General features: G+C 48.1%; 1 protein-coding gene across 1 annotated transcript in view; it reads right to left on the bottom strand.

Annotated features, from left to right (window-relative positions):
- The window catches only part of mmp24 (matrix metallopeptidase 24), an 85,526-nt gene extending 74,754 nt beyond the window's left edge, over positions 1–10,772 (bottom strand). Inside the window, exon 1 of the mRNA XM_072556071.1 lies at positions 10,486–10,772. Within this exon, the coding sequence (XP_072412172.1) occupies positions 10,486–10,626 (141 nt within the window). The 5' untranslated portion in view covers positions 10,627–10,772. The remainder of the gene's footprint in view (positions 1–10,485) is intronic.
- Between the last annotated feature and the right edge of the window lie 13,360 nt (positions 10,773–24,132).

Raw genomic sequence — 24,132 nt, 5'->3', positions numbered from 1 at the left:
TTTTGGATTGGGGAAAGGCAGATTTTATTAATATAAGGCAGGGTCTGCACAGAGTAGACTGGGAACAGCAACCGGAGGGGGAAAGCACAACAGAATAGAGAGGGGCATTCAAAAAGGAATTGGGGAGAGGACGCATCCAATATGTTCCCCTTAGGGTGAAATGCAGGAACAACAAGCTCAGAGAGCTGTGGATGTCCAGGAATATTCAGGATTAGATAAGAAGGTAAAGAGAGACAGGTATAACAGGTACAAGGGGAGCAAATGCACAGAAGTCTGACAGGAAGTACAGCGGGGATCTTCAGACAGTAATTAGGGAAACAAAGAGGAGGCATGAGAAAACACTGGTGTGAAAGATTAGGGAGAATTTGTAAATGTTCTGTAAGTATGTCGAGGGGAAGAGGATAACCAGGAAGAGAGCCCATTGGAGATGAAGAGGGCAATGTGGGTGTGGATCCAGAGAACATTGGTCGGAGTTAAACAAGTACTTCCCATCTGTCTTCACTTTGGAGGAGGAGGATGATGTAGGGACAGAATTCAAGAAGATGGACTGAAAGGTTCTTGAGCAGATTGATATCAGAAGTGAGAAGGAGTTGGAGATTTTGGCAGATTTACAAGTGGACAGATCCCCAAGTCAGGAGGAGTTGCATCACAGACTGTAGTGGGAGACAAGACAGGAAATTACAGAGGCCCTGACCCAAAGTTTCAAATGATTTCTGGCCACAGGGGAGGAGCCAGAGGACTGGAGGACAGCAAATGTGAAAGGTCTTAGGTTACAGAAAGATATAGATGGCTTGGTCAGATAGGCTGATTAGTGGCAGATTGAATTTAACTGTGATAAATGTGAGATGATGCACTTTGGAACCATTCCCACAACCACGGCAACTTTGTAAGAAGGAATATGACAAGGGAGTACTCCATTTATTCAGTTGGCTGGATAGCTGGTTTGTGACACAGAGTGATGCCAACAGTCTGAGTTGAATCCTTGCACTCTCTCTCTAATGAGAGAGCATCCCTATGATCTGGTAAGGCTATGGTGACACAACAACTCAACATGATCACAAGAAGTAGGAAGAGGAGGAGGCCTCTCAGCCCCTCCAGCCTACTCTGCCATTCAATAGGACCGTGGCTGATCCAACATTTCTCACATCCATTTTCTTGCCCCTTTCCCAATAAGCCTGCCTGACCAACAATCTATCTTAGGCTTAAAAATACACAAGGACTATGCCCCCACAGCTCTCTGTGGCAAGGATTTGTAAAGACTCTCAAACTTCAGAGAAGAAATTCCTCTTCATCTCAATTTTAAATGGGTGCCCCGTTATTCTGAGACTGTGCCCTCAGTTCCTAGACTCTCTCATGTCCTCTCAGCATTGACCCTGTCAAGCCCCTGAATGTTCCAATGAGATCACCTCTTATTATTCTAAACTCCAGGGATTGGAGTTCCAACCTGTTTAACCTCTGCTCATAAGACAAGCCCTCCATCCAGGGCATCATCCCTCATGAACCTTCTCTGAACTGCCTCCAATGAATTGATATCTTTCTCTTAAAATAAGGGACCAAATCTGCTCACAGTCCTCCGGATGCAGTCTCACCAGCACCTTGGTCTACTCGTATACTACAACCCCCTTGAAATAAAGGGCCAACATTCCACAACCCTTCCAGATTCCCTGCTGCCCCAGGTGCTAGCTTTCTGTGTTGAATGCACAATTCCGCTTCTCCCACCCCACCCCACCCCAAGTCTCTGTGTTGCAGCTCCCTGTAGTTTCTCTCCATTTAATGGCTCAGTGAATGGCAGGACATTAGGAAGCTCAGAGAAACAGAAGAATATGAGATTGAGGTGTATAAAATCACAAGGGGCACAGATAAGTGAATAACAAGGGTCTTTTCCCTAGGGTAGGAGAGTTCAAAACTCGGAGGCATATTTTTAAGGTAAGAGGAAAAAGATTTAAAAAGCACATGAAGAGCAACTTTTTTTTTCACTGTGTGTGTGGTTGGTGCATGGAATGAGCTGCCAAAGGAAGTGGTGGATATGGGTACACTTACAATGTTCAAAAGACATTTGGATAGGAAATGTTTGAGGGGATATGGGCCAAGTGCAGGCAGGTGGCACTAGTTTAGTTTGGGAAGATTGTTGGCATTGACTAGTTGACTACAGCACTATTTCCGTGCTGTAAGGCTCTTTGAATCTTGGATGCTTGTCCACAGATCTCTGAAAGTGAAAGATAGATTAATAGGGTGATTAAGTAGTCTTACAGGACACTTACTTTTATCAGTGAAGGCACAGATAAGAGCAGAGGGGGTTTTGTTGGAGCTGTACAGAACTTTGATTAGGCCTCAGCTGGAGTACTGTGCGCAGTTCTGGTCCCCACACTGTAGGAAGCATGCGATTGCACTTGAGGGTATGCAGAGGAGATTCACCAGGATGTTGTCTGGAATGGAGCATTTCGGCAATGAAGGGAGGCTGGAGAACCTTGGGTTATGTTCTTTTGAACAGAGAGAAGACCTGAGAGAGGTGTATAAGGTTATGAGGTGCATGGACAGGGTGGATAGGGAGCAGATAATTCTTTAAGTTGAAGGGTCAATAACGAGGAGGCTTAATTTTAAGGTGAAAGGAGGTTTAGAGTGGATTTAAAGAATTTGTTTTTCACTCAGAGGGTGGTGGGGGTCTGGAATGCGCTCCCTGAGAGGGTAGCTGAGGCTGGAAATTTCACAACCTTTAAAAAGTACCTGGAAATGTCACTTGAAATGTCACAACATTCAAGACTTTGGACCTAGTGTGGGAAGGTGAGACTCGTCAGAACAAATTACTACAGAAGCTGGAATCTGGACTTAAAACAACAAATGCTGGTGATCACAATGGGTCAGATAGCATCCATGGAGACACAGAGCAAGCTAACGTTCTAGATGACTCTTCATCAGAGTTGACATGAAGCGTAGAAAGGACAGCATTTCTGCTAAAGTAGTTTGGGGATGGGTGGGTGGGGGAGGGGGACGTGGGAGTAGAATTCTGATACAGTTTCCAATTGGCTGTGTTCCCACAGGCTCCTGGCAGTCTCTAAATTCCATTCCTCATGTCCAGACCTAGGCTCAGATTCCCAACTGCTTGCTGGATCCTATTCAAATCCAATAGGAACAAACATTCAATCACTTGTTCCCCATCAGGAGTTAGGAAAAATATATGATTTCTGTTTTGTTAATGGGATCATTGTGGCTGGCTATTGTAACTGACAGGCTTCACTATGACGGAGACTGCTACCCACTATAACCCACAATTGTAACATGTAGCTAGACTGTCTCACATGTAAAGGAACATCAGACTCAGGAGCAAGAGGTAGCCATTCAGCTCTCTGGGCCTGCTCTGCTATTTATTAAGATCACAGCTGATGTGGTTGTGGTGTCAGCTCCACTTTCCTGCCTGGCCCCCATTAACCCTGGACTCTCATGTCGATCATGAATCTAATCAACTTGATCTTGACTGAATTTAAAAGGCCAGCCTCCAGCACCTTCTGAGTCAATGAATTCCACAGAATAACAATGCTTCCAAACAAAAACTAACACTCTCACCTCAGCCTTAAGAGGGGATCTCTTATTCTTAAACTGTGTCCCCTGGTTTTAGTCTACCCCCCGGTTCCTGTCCCCTCAGCACTTTACATGTTATAATAAGATCCACTCCTTGTCTTTCTAAACTCCAGGAGATACTGGCCTACGACATGTTCAAATATTCTTCACAAGAAAAGTCCTTCATCCCAGGAATGAGTCAAGTGAACCTTTTCTGAACTGCATCAAAAGTAATTATATTGATTTTCAAATGAAACCATAACTGTACATGGTACACCAGATGTAGTCTCACCAAGTGTTCTGCTTTTATATTCCACTCTCTTTGCAATAATTGACAATATTCTATTTGTCTTCCTAATCATCTGCTACATCTGCATACTAATTTCCTGTGATACCCAGATCCCTCTGTACCACCAAGACTAGAACTGTACTCATCCTATTTAAATAGTCTGTGTATCTATTTGTCCTGCCAAAGTGGGGATATTCATATTAACCCATGTTACACACCATCCACTACAATTGCTTAACCTGTCTATATCTCTTTGTAAACTCCTTGTGTCCACCTCAAAACTGATTTTCCTGCCAATCTGTGTCATTGATGAATAAATTTGTCCAAATTACTGGGGGAGATTATAAATATGTGAGGTCCCAAAATGACCACTGAAGCATTCCACAATTTCACTGTAAAGGAAGCCACTTTGTTTCTTGTTATTAAACCAATCCTTTTAGAATCATAGAATTTTACAGTAAAAAAGGAGGCCATTCTATACTGGCTCCCAAAAGAGCTACCCAGCTAGACCCATTCTCCAGCCCTATCTCCATATGTCTAACTTCATCACTTTCTAATATATCTCCAGCTCTCTTTGAAACTTCCTATGGAATCTTCCTCCATTATTCTCCCAGGCAGCACATTCCAAATTCAAACAACTCTCTGAGTAAAGAAGTTTCTCTCATCTCACACCTGGTTCTCTTGTTGACAATCTTGAAATTGTGATCCCAAATACTGACAAACCAACCAGTGGAAACAGAATATCTTTCTTTACTCTGTCAAAATTGTTCATAATTTTGAACCCCTCATAAGGTCACCTCTTAATCTTCTCTGCTCCAAGGAGAACAAACTCAATCTCTCTAACCTTTCCTTGTATCTAAAATTCCCCATTCCTGGCATCACCTTTGAACTCTCCCCAGTGCTTTAACATCCTCCCTTAAATAAGGTGCCTAGACTGAACACAATGCTCCAAACATGGTCTGACCATTGATTTGTAGAGGCCTAGCATCACTTCCTTGCTTTTATACTTTATGCCTCTATTTATAAACCCAAAGATCCTACAAGCCTTCTTAATAGCTGTTCCAACTTCCTGGTCACCTTCAGAGAATCATGCATGTGAACCCCAAGATCCCCCTGCTCCTGTACTCCCTTCAGAGTTGTATCATTGAAACTCCTCAAAGAATTTTAACAGGTCTGTCAGGTGTGACCTCCCCTTGACGAAGCCGTGCTGACCCAGCCTTATTTTACTATGCACTTCCAAATCCTCCACAATCTCACCCTTAATAACGGACTCGAAAATCTTACTAAGGTCAGGCTAACTGGCCTAAAACTTGCTGCCTTCCCTACTTAAACTGGGGTGGGGTGGGGAGGGTTACATTAGCCATTTTCCAGTACTTCTTCACTCCAAAGATCACCAATGTGTCTACAATCTCCTCAGCTCTCTCCTTTAGAACTCTGGGGTGTAATCCATCCAGTCTGGGTGATGTATCTGCCTTCAGATCTTTCAGCTTCCCCAGCACCTTCTCCTTAATGATGGCCACTACACTCACTTCTAAACCCAACTCTCTTGAAGTTCTAGTATACTGCTGGTTAAAACAGGGTAAAAACAATGACTACAGATGCTGGAAACCAGAGTCTAGATTAGAGTGGTGCTGGAAAAGCACAGCAGTTCAGGCAGCATCCGAGGAGCAGTAAAATCGACGTTTCAGGCAAAAGCCCTTCATCAGGAATACAGGATTCGATTTTACTGCTCCTTGGATGCTGCCTGAACTGCTGTGCTTTTCCAGCACCACTCTAATCTAGTATACTGCTGGGGTCTTCCATTGTGAAGACTGATGCAATGAAGTCTTGCTTCAGTTGTATGGAACACTAGTTAGAAGGCACCCAGAGCAATCTGTCTAGCCTGGTCCCTTACCTAATGAAAGATGGACTTGCCACAGAGGGAATGCAGTGGAGGTTCACCTGAATGGTTCCTGGGACGGTGGGACTGTCCTACGAGAAGTCATTGATTCTCTGGAGTTTAGAAAACTGAGATGATCTCATAGAAACTTGCAAAATTCTTGAAAAGGTAGGGTAGATATGAAAAGGATATTTCTCTCAGCTGTGGCTTGTAGAATACAAGCACATTATTTAGGGCTCAGATGAAGAGGAACATCTTCACTCAGAGGTTGGTGAATCCATGGAGGTCCTGGGCCTCCTTCACCGCCGCTCCCTCACCACCAGACGCCTGGAGAAAGAACGCCTCATCTTCTGCCTCGGAACACTTCAACCCCAGGGCATCAATGTGGACTTCAACAGCTTCCTCATTTCCCCTTCCCCCACCTCATCCTAGTTTCAAACTTCCAGCTCAGCACTGTCTCCTTGACTTGTCCGGACTTGTCCGACCTGCCTATCTCCTTTTCCACCTATCCACTCCACCCTCTCCTCCCTGACCTATCACCTTCATCTCCTCCCCCACTCACCATTGTACTCTATGCTACTCTCTCCCCACCCCCACCCTCCTCTAGCTTATCTCTCCATGCTTCAGGCTCACTGCCTTTATTCCTGATGAAGGGCTTTTGCCCGAAACGTCGATTTCGCTGCTCGTTGGATGCTGCCTGAACTGCTGTGCTCTTCCAGCACCATTAATCCAGTATTTGCTTTCCAGCATCTGCAGTCATTATTTTTACCTACCTGAATGCTTGGAATTCTCTACCCAGAGGATGTGGAGGGTCTACCAGTGAGTACATTCTGGATTGAGAGCAAGAGGTTTCTGGTTACTAATGGCTAAGGGATATGGGGACAGATGTGGTGTTCAGGCAAATGATCAGCCATGATCTCGAAAGATAGAACAGGCTCAAAGGGCTGAATAGAATTCCTCCTGCTCCTATGTTCCTATGTGATGCCTTTAAACATAACACAATGTCCTAAGGTGCTTTAAAGGAGCAGAAATGGAGAATAAATCAGAAATTATTTAATGAAACTAGACCAGATAACTGAAGGCTTAGTCAAAAGTGCAAGCTTTTAGGATCATCTTACATAAGGAAGGAGAGTCTGAATGACTGGGATTTGAGAGTTGAGCACTCAGGTAACTGAAGGAATGGCAGCTCAGTTAAAATCAGGAAGGGTGAGGCCAGGCCCTAAAGAGACTGGAAGAAATTGAACTTTGTAATTGAATCTATGTTTAACTGGTGTGAATGTGGGTCAGTAAACGGAAGGGCTATAGGGAAATGGCATTGAGTTAAAGCACAGTAAAGAGATTTGGATAACAGATAGAAACCAGCTAGATTGTAGACATATCCAGAGGAGATCAAGGTATCAAGAGGACTTTAACAGCAGATGACATGAGACTGGATGGAGTGGTGGTGTTGGTGAGGGGGTGGGGGGGGGGCAGCGGGGGGTGGACTTAGTGGTCTTAGATGTGAATATCTGATAGGAAGCTCACCAAGTCAAAAATGTGAAGGATTTGAACAATTCTGTTCCAGCCTAAACCATCGCCAGGGAGAGGAATGGAGTCTGTCATTAAGGGACAGAGTTTGTGATGGAGACCAAAACCAATGGTTTCAGTTTTCCGAATACTTAATTTCAAAAAATATTTGCTCAAACAGCAAATATTTATCTGAAAGCTAACCAGCGTGATAGTTCCCAGACAGTGGAGGAATGAGGGAGAACTGGAGAGTGTCAGTGTACCTGTGGAAACTAACACTGAGTTTGGATGATGTCACAGGGTTCGGATGTGAGTGAGAAATTGGAGGGATCAAGGATAAATCCTTGGGGAACATCAGAGGTAACGGTGTGGGAACAGGAAAAGAAATCATCACAAATGATTCTCTGGCTACATTGGACAGATAAGAATGGAACTGGGTGACAGCACACACACACACACACACACACAACCCCTGGATGACCGTGGATAGTGTCAGTCTTGTCAAAGGCTGCAGACAAGTCAGGAGGACATGGAGGAAAAGTGGTCCTGTTGCCACAGTCAGACAGGAGCTGATTTTGAGAAGAGTACTGGGGTACAGCAGAGACTTGTTGGAAGGATTCAAACATGGAGTTCAGGAAAGAGGGGAATAGATTTGGGAGGCAACAACACATTGAAGGATTTTAGAGGAGGAAGAGGCGTTGAGATGGGACCGCACTGTGTGAATTACAGATTTAAAGAGAAGACCAATAGCTGGAGAGAGAAAACCATTAATTACATCAGCTCTAATTAGCTACAGGAAGGGTAGATAGTTAGCAGCAGATTCATGGAAGATCAAAGGAATAAGATTAGATTTGGACAGCAGTGATCTGGTGAAGTAAATAGGAATGGTCTAGTAAAATTGGAAGAATTGAGATCTGTAGATATTCAAAGCTTCAACAATAGGAAGGCTGTAACAGTACCAGCTCTCCCTGAGACAGTGGCCAAGGGATTTGTGTTACTGACACTGAGTTTGTGGCTGGAGAGACCATGGTATTCAATATATTCAAAGCCAGGTTCATTAAAGACAACAGAGAAATTGCTAATGAACAAAAAGAACCGTGTTTTGTCAGTAAATAGGTGGAGTGTGTCTCAATGTCTAAAGCTGTTCTTGTTGACAACTTTGTCATTAGGAAGATGGAATTCACAGTAATCTTTGAGGAATCACCAGGTGAGAGTGCAGGAACCTAAGCCATATGTGGAGACGCCTTTGATGTAAATGGATAGCTGAGATAGAAAGCACATGAAAGCAGTCCAAGTCAGAAAGACAAAAGGATGGTGTGGGTGACAAGATGAAAGACTACAGACAGTTTTGAGGAAAGGTAACAATCGATTCTAGTATCGTCAGGGCATAGTGTTTTCTTCAGTCATTCATAGACTGTGGGTATCACTGGCTGGGCCAGTGTTTATTACCCGTCCCTAGTTGCCCCTTGAGAAGGTGGGGGTGAGCTGCCTTCTTGAACCACTGTAGCCCATGTGCTGTAGGTAAAAACAATGACTGCAGATGCTGGAAACCAGATTTTGGATTAGTGGTGCTGGAAGAGCACAGCAGTTCAGGCAGCATCCGAGGAGCAGCAGAATCAGACTCTCAATGCCCCTAGGGAGGGAATTCCAGGAATTTGACCCAGTGACACTGATGGAACAGAGATATATTTCCAAGTCAGGGTTCTTGGTGGCTTGGAGGGGAACTTGCAGGTGGTGGTGTTCCCATGTAGCTGCTGCCCTTGTCCTTCTAGCTGGAAGCGGTCTGGTGGGTTTGGAAGTTTATCAAAGTATCAAGGTCAAATGTGGTTCAAGTGTAGAGGCCAGCCTGTAAATGCTCTAGCATCCCCCCCTGCCCCCACACCCACTAAGACACTCCCATCAATTAGTCACCGGGACAACGTTCATCGTCATTGGACCTGAGCGGGTCAGCGCTGAAGTGGGTGTACACACAGCCATCATTACAGGCTCAGCGTCACTATAAACACCAACATGCGGCTATTGTCCAACATGGGGAGACTAAAACATTCTCTCGCTGAGGATCTCACAGCCCGCTATTGTAGAACTGTATTGAACACAGGGATCCATTGCAATGAGTCGGGATCAGGTTGGGATCTGCGATCAGCTGGATCCAGTTTCAGCACCGGATGGCAAACAGGAATCTGAGGCTGGTGTTTTTGTAATCAGCTCACACACTCCCACCTTTCATTCACAGAATCGCCACATTGAACACATCCCTGTGTAAAAGAGCATCACATTGTGCAGCATCAACTGCAGACACAACCCCCCTGCCCGCCCGGCCCATCACTGCTCCTGCTATTTATAGCTGCCTGCTGAATGGATTCGATCAAAAGCAGGGAATCAGCAGCAATTTCCGGGGGGGGGGGGAGATTGGCGGATATGATGGGGGGAGATAATGGGGTGGGGGTCCAAAATCCACATCATCCCTCACTGCCAACCCACACCGCCCCCCCCCCCCGTCTCTAAGAGCATCCTGTGAACCAGACAGAGCCCACCGTGAGGCAGGACATCACAGTCCCCACCGGGGGGGGGGGGGAATCGGGGTCAGGTGGGATGTTGAGGGTAGGGGGTCGAGGATATGCAGTAAGGATGGAGAGAGTGGTGAGGGGTGAGGTTGAGGGTTGAGGGTAGGGGGTGGGGGTGGGTGAGGGTGGGGATTGGTGGGTGAGGGTGGGGATGGGGGTGAAGATGGGGGGTGAGGGTAGGGATGGGGGGTGTGAGGGTGGGGATGGGGGGTGTGAGGGTGGGGATGGCGGTGTGTGGGGGTGGGGGTGGGGATGGCGGGGGGTGGGGATGGCGGGGTGTGGGGGTGGGGGTGTGGGGGTGGGGGTGTGGGGGTGTGGGGATGGGGATGTGGGGATGGGGGGGTGGGGATGAGGATGGGGTGTCGGGATGGGGGGTGTGGGGGTGAGGATGGGGGGGTGGGGATGGGGGTGGGGTGTGGGGGTGGGGATGGAGGGTGGTGGGGGTGAGGGTGGGGATGGGGGTGAGGGTGGGGATGGGGGGGTGGGGGTGAGGGTGGGGATGGGGGGGTGGGGGTGAGGGTGTGGTGTGGGGGTGGAGGGTGGTGGGGGTGGGGGTGAGGGTGGGGTGTGGGGGTGGGGGTGAGGGTGGGGTGTGGGGGTGGGGGTGAGGGTGGGGGGTGGGGTGGGGGGTGGGGGTGGGGGTGAGGGGGGGTGTGGGGGTGGGGTGTTTGTGATCGAGGGGAGCACGGTACCTCCACGATGAAGGTTCTCTCCTCCCCGCAGACAGACAGCAGCCAGAGCAGCGCCTGCAGGTAGCAGGTTCTCCAGGAGAGCAGCGGGCCCCCTCGACCCCGGCACCGGCTTCTCCTTCTCGGATCCCCGGCCCCTGCCATCACCCCGGGCTCCGATCCCCGATCCCCGATCCCCGATCCCGGCTCCAGCTCCGTTCCTGATCCGCAGAATCTGACTCCGCCGCTCGGGCTCGGGCTCTGCGCAAACTCGCTCCCTCCGTCTTAAAGCGACACCGTCCCCGAGTCTGGGCTCGAACAGACCGTCCCCAGAGAGACCCAGAGGCGGCAACACCCCCCTCCACCCCCCACACTCCCTCACTCCCTCTGACACACTCCCTCACTCCCTCTGACACACTCCCTCACTCCCTCTCACTGACACACTCCCTCTGACACACTCCCTCACTCCCTCTCACTGACACACTCCCTCACTCCCTCTGACACACTCCCTCACTCCCTCTCACTGACACACTCCCTCACTCCCTCTGACACACTCCCTCTCCCCCTCACTGACACACTCCCTCACTCCCTCTCACTGACACACTCCCTCACTCCCTCTCACTGACACACTCCCTCACTCCCTCACTCTCTCTCACTGACACACTCCCTCACTCCCTCTCACTGACACACTCCCTCTCACTGACACACTCCCTCACTCTCTCTCACTGACACACTCCCTCACTCTCTCTCACTGACACACTCCCTCACTCCCTCACTCTCTCTCACTGACACACTCCCTCACTCCCTCTCACTGACACACTCCCTCTCACTGACACACTCCCTCACTCTCTCTCACTGACACACTCCCTCACTCCCTCACACTGACACACTCCCTCACTCTCTCTCACTGACACACTCCCTCACTCTCTCTCTTTCACTGACACATTCCCTCACTCCCTCTCACTGACACACTCCCTCACTCTCTCTCACTGACACACTCCCTCACTCCCTCTCACTGACACGCTTCCTCACTCCCTCTCCCTCTCACTGACACACTCCCTCACTCCCTCTCACTGACACACTCCCTCACTCTCTCTCACTGACACACTCCCTCACTCTCTCTCTTTCACTGACACATTCCCTCACTCCCTCTCACTGACACACTCCCTCACTCTCTCTCACTGACACACTCCCTCACTCCCTCTCTCTCACTGACACACTCCCTCACTCTCTCTCACTGACACACTTCCTCACTCCCTCTCACTGACACACTCCCTCACTCCCTCACTCTCTCTCACTGACACACTTCCTCACTCCCTCTCACTGACACACTCCCTCACTCCCTCACTCTCTCTCACTGACACACTCCCTCACTCTCTCTCACTGACACACTCCCACACTCCCTCTCTCTCTCACTGACACACTTCCTCACTCCCTCTCCCTCTCACTGACACACTCCCTCACTCCCTCTCACTGACACACTCCCTTTCTCTCTCACTGACACACTCCCTCACGCCCTCTCTCTCTCACTGACACACTCCCTCAATCTCTCTCACTGATCACTCCCTCACTCCCTCTCCCTGTCACTGACACACTCCCTCACTCCCTCTCACTGACACACTCCCTCACTCCCTCTCTCTCTCACTGACACACTCCCTCACTCCCTCTCCCTATCACTGACACACTCCCTCCCCCTCACTGACACACTCCCTCAATCCCTCTCACTGACACACTCCCTCACTCTCACTGACACACTCCCTCACTCCCTCTCTCTCACTGACACACTCCCTCACTCCCTCTCACTGACACACTCCCTCACTCCCTCTCCCTCTCACTGACACACTCCCTCACGCCCTATCTCTCTCACTGACAGACTCCCTCACTCCCTCTCTCTCTCACTGACACACTCCCTCTCTCTCTCACTGACACATTCCCTCACTCTCATTGGCACACTCCCTCACTCCCTCTCCCTCTCACTGACACACTCCCTCACTCCCTCTCACTGACACACTCCTCACTCTCTCTCACTGACACTCTCCCTCACTCCCTCTCCTTCTCACTGACTCACTCCTCACTCTCTCTCACTGACACACTTCCTCACTCCCTCTCCCTCTCACTGACACACTCCCTCACTCCCTCACTCTCTCTCACTGACAAACACCTTCTCTCTCTCACTGACACACTCCCTCACTCCCTCTCCCTCTCACTGACACACTCCCTCACTCTCACTGACACACTCCCTCACTCCCTCTCACTGACACACTCCCTCACTCCCTCTCACTGACACACTCCCCACTCTCTCTCACTGACATAATCCCTCACTCTCTCTCACTGACACACTCCCTCGCTCCCTCACTCCCTCTCACTGACACACTCTCTCACTCCCTCTCACTGACACACTCCCTCAGTCCCTCTCACTGACACACTCCCTCACACGCACTCTCTCACTGACACACCTCCTCACTCCCTCTCACTGACACACTCACTCACTCCCTCACTCTTTCTCACTGACACTCTCCGTCACTCCCTCTCTCTCTCACTGACACACTCCCTCACTCTCTCTCACTGACACACTTCCTCACTCCCTCTCCCTCTCACTGACACACTCCCTCACTCCCTCTCACTGACACACTCCCTCACTCTCTCTCACTGACACACTCCCTCACTCCCTCTCTTTCACTGACACACTCCCTCACTCCCTCTCTCTCACTGACACACTCCCTCACTCCCTATCTCTCTCACTGACACACTCCCTCACTCCCTCTCACTGACACACTCCCTCACTCCCTCTCCCTCTCACTGACACACTCCCTCACTCCCTATCTCTCTCACTGACACACTCCCTCATTCCCTCTCCCTCTCACTGACACACTCCCTCACCCTCTCACTGACAGACTCCCTCACTCCCTCTCTCTCTCACTGACACACTCCCTCTCTCTCTCACTGACACATTCCCTCACTCTCATTGGCACACTCCCTCACTCCCTCTCCCTCTCACTGACACACTCCCTCATTCCCTCTCACTGACACACTCCCTCATTCCCTCTCACTGACACATTCCCTCACTCCCTCTCCCTCTCACTGACACACTCCTCACTCCCTCTCACTGACACACTCCCTCATTCCCTCTCACTGACACTCTCCGTCACTCCCTCTCCCTCTCACTGACACACTCCCTCACTCCCTCTCACTGACACACTCCCTCACTCTCTCTCACTGACACAGCCCCTCACTCCCTCTCACTGACACACTCCCTCACTCCCTCTCTCTCACTGACACACTCCCTCACTCCCTCTCTCTCACTGACACACTCCCTCACTCCCTCTCTCTCACTGACACACTCCCTCACTCCCTCTCCCTCTCACTGACACACTCCCTCACTCCCTATCTCTCTCACTGACACACTCCCTCATTCCCTCTCCCTCTCACTGACACACTCCCTCACCCTCTCACTGACAGACTCCCTCACTCCCTCTCTCTCTCACTGACACACTCCCTCACTCCCTCTCTCTCTCACTGACACATTCCCTCACTCTCATTGGCACACTCCCTCACTCCCTCTCCCTCTCACTGACACACTCCCTCATTCCCTCTCACTGACACACTCCCTCACTCTCTCTCACTGACACACTCTCTCACTCCCTCTCTCACTGACACACTCCCTCACTGTCTCTCACTGACACACTCCTTCACTCCCTCTCCCTCTCACTGACACACTCCTCACTCTCTCTCACTGACACACTCTCTCACTCCCTCTCTCACTGACACACTCCCTCACTGTCTCTCACTGACACACTCCTTCACTCCCTCTCCTTCTCACTGACTCACTCCTCACTCTCTCTCACTGACACACTTCCTCATTCCCTCTCCCTCTCACTGACACACTCCCTCACTCCCTCTCACTGACACACTCCCTCACTCCCTCTCACTGACACACTTCCTCACTCCCTCTCACTGACACACTCCCTCACTCCCTCTCCCTCTCATTGACACACTCCCTCAATCTCGCTTACGGACACACTCCCTCACTTCCTCTCACTGACACACTCCCTCACTCCCCCTCTCTCACTGACACACTCCCTCACTCCCTCTCTCTCTCACTGACACACTCCCTCACCCCCTCTCTCTCACTGACACACTCCCTTAATCTCGCTCACAGACACACTCCGTCACTCCCTCTCACTGAACACTCCCTCACTCCCCCTGTCTCACTGACACACTCCTTCACTCCCTCTCTCTCTTACTGACACACACCCTCACTCCCTCTCTCTCACTGACACACTCCCTCAATCTCGCTCACAGACACACTCCCTCACTCCCTCTCACTGACACACTGCCTCACTCTCTCACTGACACACTCACTCTCTGTCTCACTGACACACTCCCTCACTCTGTCTCTCACTGACCATCTCCCTCTCTCTCTCTCTCACTGACACAGTCCCTCACTCTCTTATCTCTCCCAACCACATTCTCTCCCTCTCTGTCTCACTGCAACACTGTCTCCGTCTGCCTCTCTCTCTGTGTCTCACTGCCACACTCTCTCCCTCTCTGTCTCTCTCTCTCTGTCTCTCTCACTACTACTCTCTCTGTCACTGCCACTCTCTATCTCTGTCTCTCTCACTGCCAGACATTCTCTCTCTCTGTCACTGCCACATTCCCTCTCTCTATCTCACTGCCACTCTCTCTCTCTGTCTCTCTGTCACTGCCCCACTCCCCCTCCCCCTCTCTCTCTCTATCTCACTGCCACTCTCTCTCTCTCTCTGTCACTGCCACTCTCTCTCTCTGTCACTGCCACTCTCTCTCTCTGTCACTGCCACACTCCCCCTCTCCACTCTCTCTCTCTGTCACTGGCACACTCCCCCTCTCTATCTCACTGCCACTCTCTCTCTCTCTGTCACTGCCACTCTCTCTCTCTGTCACTGCCACTCTCTCTCTCTGTCACTGCCACTCTCTCTCTCTGTCACTGCCACACTCCGCCTCTCCCCTCTCTCTCTACCTCACTGCCACACTCCCCCTCTCTCTCCCTGTCTCTGAGCCTTTCTTCCACTCTCTCGCTTTCTCTGTCACTCCCCCACCTGCCTATGTTTAGCTGCCTCCTGGTGTTGTTGTTGTAGCTGAGACTGTCCCTCCTCAGGCCTGGGAAGCTGTTGTGTCCACCCCAGCTCCTCCCAGGGGCTCAGGTCAAGGAGGGGAGGTAGAGTAGGGGGAGGTGGGGGTAATAGTCCATCCTCATCCACAGCTCCAGTCCTCACTCTGAATTTCCTCCAAAGTTAATGCCAACCCCCCCCCCCCCCCCCCCAAACTCGGAGATTTCATTCAAACGGATCCACAAAGGAGCCACTGGAGGAGGAGTTCGGTGAATGATCCAGTTATTCACCAAGACTCAGGGACCTGATGAAATTGGGTTTCTGTTATGATTCCCTACATCTTTCAGACAGCACTCAGCAAAGGTCATCTAGAGTTCACAGAACAAAAACAGAAAGTGCTGGAGAAACTCAGCAGGTCCTGGCAGACTCTGGGGAGAAAGAAACAGTTAATATTTCAAACCGTAACCCTCTCTCTCCAACATCTGCAGTTCTTTGGGTTTTTGAATTGTTTAGAATTCCCAGGATTCTGGTGGAGTAGATTCGATGGAGTGAATGGCCAACTTCTGCTCCTGTATTTTCTCTCTAGACTGAGCCCAACCAAAATTTGGAGATTGAGATTATCTACATTCTTGGTGAGATCTGTGTACCCTCATCATGTTTCTATGAATTAAATAAATCCCAAACTCCCCAAACCATAATCCCAGGCACCCCAGTCCTTTCAAAACGGTTCTGAGGCAAAGTCACTGGACTCAAGACATTAGCTTTGCTTACTCTCCATAGATGCTGCCAGACCTCTGAATTGCTCTAGCAATTTCTGTTTTTCTACCTATCTCTGTAATAAATGGGGTTCAATTCCTGCATGGGGTGACTCTCTGTGTGGAGTTTGCACATTGTCCCTGTGTCTGTGTGGGTATCCTCCGGGTTTCCTCCCACAATCCAAAAATGTGCAGGTTAGGGTGAATTGGCCATGCTAAATTGCCCATAGTGTTAGGTGTATTAGTTAGGGGTAAATATGGGGAATGGGTCTGGATGGGTTACTATTCGGTGGGTCGGTGTGGACTTGTTGGGCCAAAGGGCCTGTTTCCATACTGTAGGGAATCTAACCTAATCTAATCTAAATACACTCAATGACTTGGCCTCCACAGCCCTCCATAGCACTGAGTTCCACAGAGTCACCACCTGAAGATACTCCTTCTTATCTCACTTCTAAAGGGTCATCCCTTCACTCTGAGGCTGTACCCTCAGTATTTTCCACATTGTATTCCAGCTGCCACTTCTTTGCCAACTCTCCCAGTCTGTCCAAGTGTTTCTACAGCCTCCCAACTTCCTCAACACTACCTTTCCCTCCACCTATCTTTGTGACACCTGCAAGCCAAGCAACAATGCCCTCAGTTCCATCATCCAGACTGTTAATGTATCATGTGAATAGTTGTGGTCCCAACACTGACCCCTACAGAACTCCACTGGTCCCCAGGTGCCATCCTGAAAAAGGCCTATTTATTCCCACTCTCTGCCTTCTGCCAGTCAGCCAATCCTCTATCCTTGCTAATACCTTGTCCCTAAGACCATGGGCTCTTATCTGAACAACTTCATGTGTGGCAGCTTGTCAAAGACCTTCTGGAAATCCAAATAGATCACATTCACTGGCTCTCCTTTGTCTAACCTGCTCATTATTTCCTCAAAGAATTCTAATACATGTGTCAGGCATGAACTCCCCTTGTCAAAGTTGTGCTGTCTCAGCCCTATTTTATCAAGCATTTCTAAACATTCTGCAATCTCACCCTTAATAATGGGACTCTCAAATCTGACCAACAACTTGAAGTCAGGCCAACCAACCAACTCTTTCCTGTTTTCTGCCTTTCTTCCTTCTTAAACAGGAGAGTGACATTATCCATTTTCCAGTCCTCTGGCACAAATCTGACTCCAGTGACCCCTGAAAGGTTACCACCAAAACCTCTACAATCTCCTCAGTTATCTCTTTTAGAACTCTCGGACAGTGGGTGCTGGGATATTGGGTGGTGGGATATTGGGTGGTGGGATATTGGGTGGTGGGACTTTGGGTGGTGGGATATTGGGTGGTGGGATATTGGGTGGTGGGATATTGGGTGGTGGGACTTTGGGTGGTGGGACTTTGGGTGGTGGGATATTGGGTGGTGGGATATTGGGTGGTGGGATATTGGGTGCTGGGATATTGGGTGGTGGGACATTGGGTGGTGGGATATTGGGTGCTGGGATATTGGGTGGTGGGACTTTGGGTGGTGGGATATTGGGTGGTGGGATATTGGGTGGTGGGATATTGGGTGGTGGGACTTTGGGTGGTGGGACATTGGGTGGTGGGATATTGGGTGGTGGGATATTGGGTGGTGGGATATTGGGTGCTGGGATATTGGGTGGTGGGACTTTGGGTGGTGGGATATTGGGTGGTGGGATATTGGGTGGTGGGACTTTGGGTGGTGGGACATTGGGTGGTGGGATATTGGGTGGTGGGATATTGGGTGGTGGGATATTGGGTGGTGGGATATTGGGTGTAGGATGTTGTGGTACATTCAGTGTGGAACATAGAGACATTGAAGATGGGAGCAGGACTAAGTTATTTGACCCCTTGTGTAGCTCTGCCATTCAATATGATCTTGGCTGATTACCCAACTCAGTCCCCTGATCCTGCTCTGCCTCATATCCTTTGATACCTTTAGACTGGGACCCAAAGGCTCAGCCTCGGAGTGAAGGGATGACCCTATAGAATGGAGATTAGGAGAAATGTCTTCAGCCAGAGAGTGGTGACTCTGTGGAACTCATTGCCACAGAAGGCTGTGGAGGCCAAGTCATTGCATGTATTTAAGACAGAGATGGATGGGTTCATGATTGGTAAGTGAATCAAGGGTTATGTTGAGAAGGCAGGATAATGTGTTGAGGAACATGACCAAATGTTAGAGTAGACTTGCTGAACTGAAAGACCTAATTCTGCTCTGATATCTTATGGTCATATGGCCACAAGAGCTATAGCTAACTTCTTCTTGAAAACACACGATGTTTTGGCCTCAACCACCTGCTGAAGAAGAATTATGTCATATTTTGGGTTACTTATCCCCAAAGGCCTTGCACAACTGGATTGTCAATTATTCATTTCTCATTAACCAATATGCATCCTAGAATGGCCTGTCCTCCAGTTGGTTCCTCAATGTGTTGATCCAGACTAGTATCCGTAAGCTCTTCAGGAATTCCTCCTCTATGGTGTTGTGACTGATTTGCTTTGCCCAATCCATGTGGGAGATCGTGTCTCACAAACATTATTAAGTTCTTTGAGGACATAGCCAAAAAAAAAGTTGAGGGCAGAGTCATAGTTATTGTCTGCTTGGAGTCAAAATTAGAGTGGTGCTGGAAATGCATAGCAGGTCAGGCAACATCCAAGGAGCAGGAAAATCGAAATGTCGAGCAGGAACCCTTCAGGTTCCTGATGACAGGCTCCTGCTCAAAACGTTGAATCCCCTGCTCCTCAGATGCTGCCTGACCTGCTGTGCTTTTCCAGCACCACTCTAATCTTGACTCTAATCTCTAGTATCTGCAGTCCTCATTTTCACCCATTGTCTACTTGGACTTTAGTAAGGCCTTTGACAAGGTTTTAGACTAATTAGTAAAATTAGATTACATGGGATTTAGGGAGAGCTTGCCATATGGAGACAAAATTAGCTTAATGGTAGAGAGTGATGGTGGAGGGGCTTTTTTTGGACTAGAGGCCTGTGACTAGTGGTATTTCACAGGGATCGGTACTGGGTCCAGTCTTGTTTGTCATTTATATAAACAATCTGGATGAGAACATAGGAGGCATGGTTAGTAAGTATGTGGATGAACCAAACTTGGTAGTGTAGTGGATAATGAAGACTGTCATATAAGATTACATAGAGATCTTAATGTTGGCGAGTCTACTACTTTTGCAGGCAGGCCATTCCACGCCCCCTACTACTCTCTGACTAAAAAACTACCCGATATCTGTCCTAAATCTATCACCCCTCAATTTAAAGCTATGTTGCCTCATGTTAGCCTTCACCATCCGAGGAAAAAGGCTCTCCCTGTCCACCCTATCTAACCCTCTGATGATCTTATACATCTTGATTAAATCACCTCTCAACCTTCTTCTCTCCAATGAAAACAGCCTCAGTTGTCGCAGTCTTTCCTCATAAGACCTTCCTTCCATACCAGGCAACATCCAAGTAAATGGAAAGGTGTAAGGTTAGATGGGCATCAGATTAATTTCACAGATCGGCACAACATTGAGGGCCAAAGGGCGTGTACTGCGCTGTAACTTTCTATGTTCTATGGTCAATCTAAAACGAGGAATTACGAGGGCTAAAAGAGGTCATGAAGTATCTTTAGCAAACAGGGTTAAGGAAAATCTCAAAGCCTTTTATTCATATATAAGTAGGAAGAGGGTAACTAGGGAAAGGGTTGGCCCACTCAAGGACAAAGGAGGAAAGTTATGCGTGAAGTCAGAGAAAATGGGTAAGATTCTTTTTTTTAAGATATTTTTATTGAAAGTTTTAACATGTGTTAACAAGTTTACAAAAGAAAACTGAAAAAAAGACCCAAGTATAAACATTGATATACAGTTAAATCTTAAATAAATGATCACCAAAATCTATCAGACAAGAAAACAAAAATACCAGGAGAAAAAAAAAGACAAAACTCAACTAACTACTTGTCTAACTTACAACTAACCAGAGTGTATCATTAAAATTCTTACATTATTCAAGAGAAAAAAAATTCCAGCGGATAACACATAAATTGAGCAGTGATATACATGCTCGGAATGTGTTAATATCAGATCACAACAAAACCCATATTTATCCAAAACATCCCGAGCATAGAGCATATAAAATTCACAAAAATAAAAGCTATTTAGTACATTCAGATCAATATAATAAAAAAACTATTTCTAAATAGTAAAAAAAAGTATAAAACGTATTTAAACAGAGATCTTCCCCCTTATTCCCGGGGGCATCACTTCCTTTCCAAAAAACCATCATAACCCCTCCAAACCAGTGCCCCACCCTTGACCCAGGCACCCCACGATAGGATAAAGACAATTCAAGTATACTGCTGAACTAGAACTAACAGTGAGCACCCTATCCCCCACCCACACCAACACCTGGATATATTTGGTAATGATAATAGCATATATGAACATATATGACTATAAAATTACAGTCTCAGCAAATAATAATTAAATATATTAATACAAAATAACAGGGGAAAACAAGCCACCTTCCCCCCATCTACATTAACTAGACCCCCTGGCCATAAAGGGGGAAAGGAAATTGCTAAGTAAAGGATGAATAAATAAACCCTTTTTCCCACCCCCCCCGGCGATAATATTAAACAGTAAGATAATGAAAGGAAAAAAAGGGGGTGTAAACCAGGGTGGGGGTAGGGCAAAACAACATCAATTATCTCTTATAATTTGTCTAAGAGAGTCCAAAAGTTCCTTGGCCTTCTCCGGTGATCTGAAGTTATACACGGACCCTTCATGGCTACAGCGTAGTATAGCTGGGTAGCGCAAGGAGTATTGAATGTTTAAATCCCTTAAACACTTCTTTGCTTCATCAAACACCTTCCTCTTTTAGACAAAGCTGGGGAAAAGTCCTGAAATAAAATAATCTTGGATCCTTTATGAGTCATGGCTTGTGGATCTTTCCCAAGATTTCTGGAGGCTTCCAAGAGCATCTGCCTCACCTTATAGCTCTGCAGCCGGAACAGGACCGTGCGGGGGAGCTGGTTCGAGCCGGGCCTGTGTATTGTGACCCGGTAGGCCCATTCCACCCTTACCTGGTCTGATACAGCCTCCAGATTCAATAACTGCAGAAACCACTGTTCAAGGAACCTTGAAAGCTGGCCACCTTCTTCTTCCCGTTTGGGAAGGCCCAGCAAATGAATATTTATTCGACAACCTTGAGAATTGAGGTCGTCAATGTGATTCTCTAAGGTCTGGACTTGCTGCTCGAGAGTTTGGACCTGATCCACGGCCGATTCTGCAATGGCCTCGGAGGTTGCGGCCTTTAGCTCTGCTCCTCCGACTCGGCATTCAATTTCTTCGATGTCTCGGCCATGCTTTTGTAGTGCGGCCAAGAATCAATTCCACCGACTTCGGGACTCTTCCATGAAGGCGTCGATCTTCGCAATGAGTTTGGAGATTATTTCCACGAGGCTCGCCATCGTAGGTAAGTCCCCCGGGGCAGCTGCGGACCCCTCTGCTGCAGCTGGGGAGGGTGGGGGAGGGGCTCCTGCCTGCTGAGAACTGCGGGTTCCTTTCCCCAGTCATTTTTACCGGAGACTGAACTGTATAAATTTAGTACTAAACCACTTATTACATTAAATAAAAACTATTTTTAATTGATTTGGTGAGTGTGGTGGAGGAGGGTGGCCCACTTTGCCTAGGTCTTGGGAGGAGCACTATAGACTCAGACTTGCTGAGTCGCCACCATCTTGGATCCCCAGTAAGATTCTTAATGAGTACTTTCAACCGAGGAGAGGGACATGATGGGTGTTGAGGTTGGGGATAGATGTTTGATTACTCTAGGTCAAGTTAACATAATGAGGGAGGAAGTGTTCGGTATTCTAAAAGGCATTGAGGTAGACAAGTCCCCAGGTCCAGATGGCATCTATCCCATGTTACTGAGTGAAGCAAGAGAGGAAATAGCTGGAGCTTTAACAGATATCCTTGCAGCATCCTTGAACACGGGTGAGGACCTGGAGGACAGGAGAATTGTTAATGTTGTCCCCTTGTTTAAGAAGGGGAGCAGGGATAATCCAGGTAATTATAGAGTGGTGAGCCTGACGTCAGTGGTCGGGAAGCTGTTGGAGAAGATACTGAGGGCTTGGATCTATTCCCATTGGAAGAAAAAATGAGCTTATCAGTGGTAGGCAACATGGTTTAGCGCAGGGAAGGTCATGTCCTGCCAATGTAATAGAATTCTTTGAGGAAGTGACAAAGTTGATTGATGAGGGAAGGGCTCTACATGTCATATATATGGACTTCAGGTAGGCGTTTGATAAGGTTCCCCACGGTAGTCTGGTGGAGAAGGTGAAGTTGCATGGGGTCCAAGGAGTACGAGCAAGATGGATAGAGAACTGGCTGGGCAGTAGGAAACAGGGATTAGTAGTGGAAGTGAGTTTCTCAAAATGGAGACCTGTGACCAGTGATGTCTCACAGGGATCCGTGCTGGGACCACTGTTGTTTGTGATATAAATAAATGATCTGGAGGAAGGTATAGGCGGTCTGATTAGCAAGTTTGCAGATGACACCAAGATTGGTGGAGTAGCAGATAGTGAAGGAGACTGTCAGAGAATTCAGCAGAATATAGATAGATTGGAGATTTTGGCGGAGAAATGGCAGATGGAGTTCAATCCAGGCAAATGTGAGGTAATGCATTTTGGAAGATCCAATTCAAGAGCAAACTATACATGATATAGAAAAATCCTGGGAAAAATTGATATACGGAGAGATTTGGGTGGTCTATTAACCCTGAAGGTTAATAGACAGGTCTCTGGCAAAGAGTCTGTCCCTGTTGCTCAGAAGAGAAGGGGAGAGAGGGGCAGAGCAATAGTCATTGGAGACTCCACAGTTAAGGGGGACAGATCGGAGCTTTTGTGGGAACGAGAGAGACTCACAGTTAATGTGTTGCCTCCCAGATGCCAGGATCTGTGATGTCTCGGATCATATTTTTGAGATTATTAAGGGGGAGGGGGAGCAGCCCAAAGTCGTGGTCCACATAAGCATCAATGACATAGGTAGGGAAATGGATGGGGATGTAACATAGAAATTCTGGGAGCTAGGGTGGAAAATTAGAGCTAGAACAAACAGAGTTGTTATCTATGGTTTGTTACCTGTGCCACGTGCTAGTGAGGTGAGGAATAGGGAGAGAGAGCAGTTGAACATGTGGCTAAGGGATGGTGCAGGAGGGAGGGATTCAGAAACCTGGAAGAGTCATCTAGGGTAGGTGGGACCTCTACAATGGGATGGTCTGTATCTGAACCAGAGGGTTACCAATATCCTGGGGGAGAAATGTTATGAAGATGTGGGTGTACTGTACCTTTAAGAGAGTTAAAAGCTAGCAGAACTACCTGACACAGCACCAAGTGTTCTGAATAAGATGACAATGTAAACTTGGTCAAAAGCTAGATCAGAGCTGAAAAATGTGTTGCTGGAAAAGCACAGCAGGTCAGGCAGCATCCAAGGAGCAGGAGAATCGACGATTCGGGCATAAGCCCTTCTTCAGGAATGCTGATTCCTGAAGAAGGGCTTATGCCCGGAACATCAATTCTCCTCTTCCTTGGATGCTGCCTGACCTGCTGTACTTTTCCAGCAACACATTTTTCAGCTCTGATCTCCAGCATCTGCAGTCCTCACTTTCTCCCCGAAAGCTAGATTAGCTGGGTTGCCTGGAAACAACAAAACCGATTCAAATTAGGCCAATCAGTTTGAATTATACCCCAAAAATACCAAACACCAATCAAGTTTGAACTGAGTATATTGACAATCTTAAAAGCCAATGACACAATTCGATGCTTGGAGGTATAAGATTAGGAACAA

Source organism: Chiloscyllium punctatum, chromosome 37, assembly GCF_047496795.1.
Source record: "Chiloscyllium punctatum isolate Juve2018m chromosome 37, sChiPun1.3, whole genome shotgun sequence".
NCBI classification, from domain to species: domain Eukaryota; kingdom Metazoa; phylum Chordata; class Chondrichthyes; order Orectolobiformes; family Hemiscylliidae; genus Chiloscyllium; species Chiloscyllium punctatum.
Note: the sequence above shows the minus strand (reverse complement) of the source record. Positions and strands in the feature narration are given on the sequence as shown.